Source organism: Gekko japonicus, unplaced genomic scaffold (assembly GCF_001447785.1).
Source record: "Gekko japonicus isolate JY-2015 unplaced genomic scaffold, Gekko_japonicus_V1.1 scaffold44750, whole genome shotgun sequence".
In the NCBI taxonomy this organism is placed as follows: Eukaryota; Metazoa; Chordata; class Lepidosauria; order Squamata; family Gekkonidae; genus Gekko; species Gekko japonicus.
In genome coordinates, this window is record NW_015225262.1 from 152 (window position 1) to 886 (window position 735).

Consider the following 735-nt stretch of genomic DNA (forward strand, 5'->3'; position numbering starts at 1 on the left):
CAGCTATAATTTATTTAATGCTATGCTTCTCTGAGTTTAAGTAGGAAGATTTGGGGTTAGCATAAAAATGAAAGGTTGGAAAGGTACAGAAGTGTGATTGGGCTTTACCTTCTTCTGAATATCTGAATATTCGTTGCTTTGAATAGTTCGGCAGAACAACATCACCTGTCAGTGGCAATTGATAAAAATAACGATTCTGAATGCCAGTTTACAAATGCTGGAAATGCTTCCAAGGCTTCCTGGTGTTTCTGTAAATGTTTTATTGGAAAGTAATCATTGAGTTATGAAAATTGTGCTGGAGTCTAGTGATTTATTATTATATGTTTCACTCTTCTTCTCCTCCTTCTCCTTTGTCCATTAGGTGCTCAAGTGACAATCACAGACAGAGAAGCCGCCTTGGCATTTCTCAAGTCAAACGTACAAGCGAATTTACCCAGGGACCTCCAGCCGAGAGCCGAAGTAAAAGAACTGACTTGGGGGCAAAACTTGGCGAGCTTCTCTACGGGAGAATATGACTTCATCTTGGGCGCAGACATCGTTTACCTGGAAGAAACGTTTGCGGATCTTCTTCAGACACTGGACCACCTGAGCGCGGACCACACCGTGATCCTGCTGTCTTGCCGCCTGCGGTACGAGCGGGACCAGAACTTCTTGACGATGTTGAAAGGGATATTTTCCGTCCGGGAGGTGCACTACGACCCTGGTAACGATATACATATATTCAAAGCACAGAGG

At 43.7% G+C, this 735-nt stretch overlaps 1 protein-coding gene across 1 annotated transcript; it reads left to right on the forward strand.

The window, feature by feature from the left end:
* Nucleotides 1-361: 361 nt before the first annotated feature.
* On the forward strand, nt 362-732 carry LOC107125338 (protein N-lysine methyltransferase METTL21A-like; the record flags this gene model as incomplete). Its single annotated transcript, XM_015428778.1, has 1 exon — nt 362-732. A coding segment is annotated over one exon (371 nt), but the record flags the coding sequence as incomplete, so codon positions are not given.
* Nucleotides 733-735: the final 3 nt, after the last annotated feature.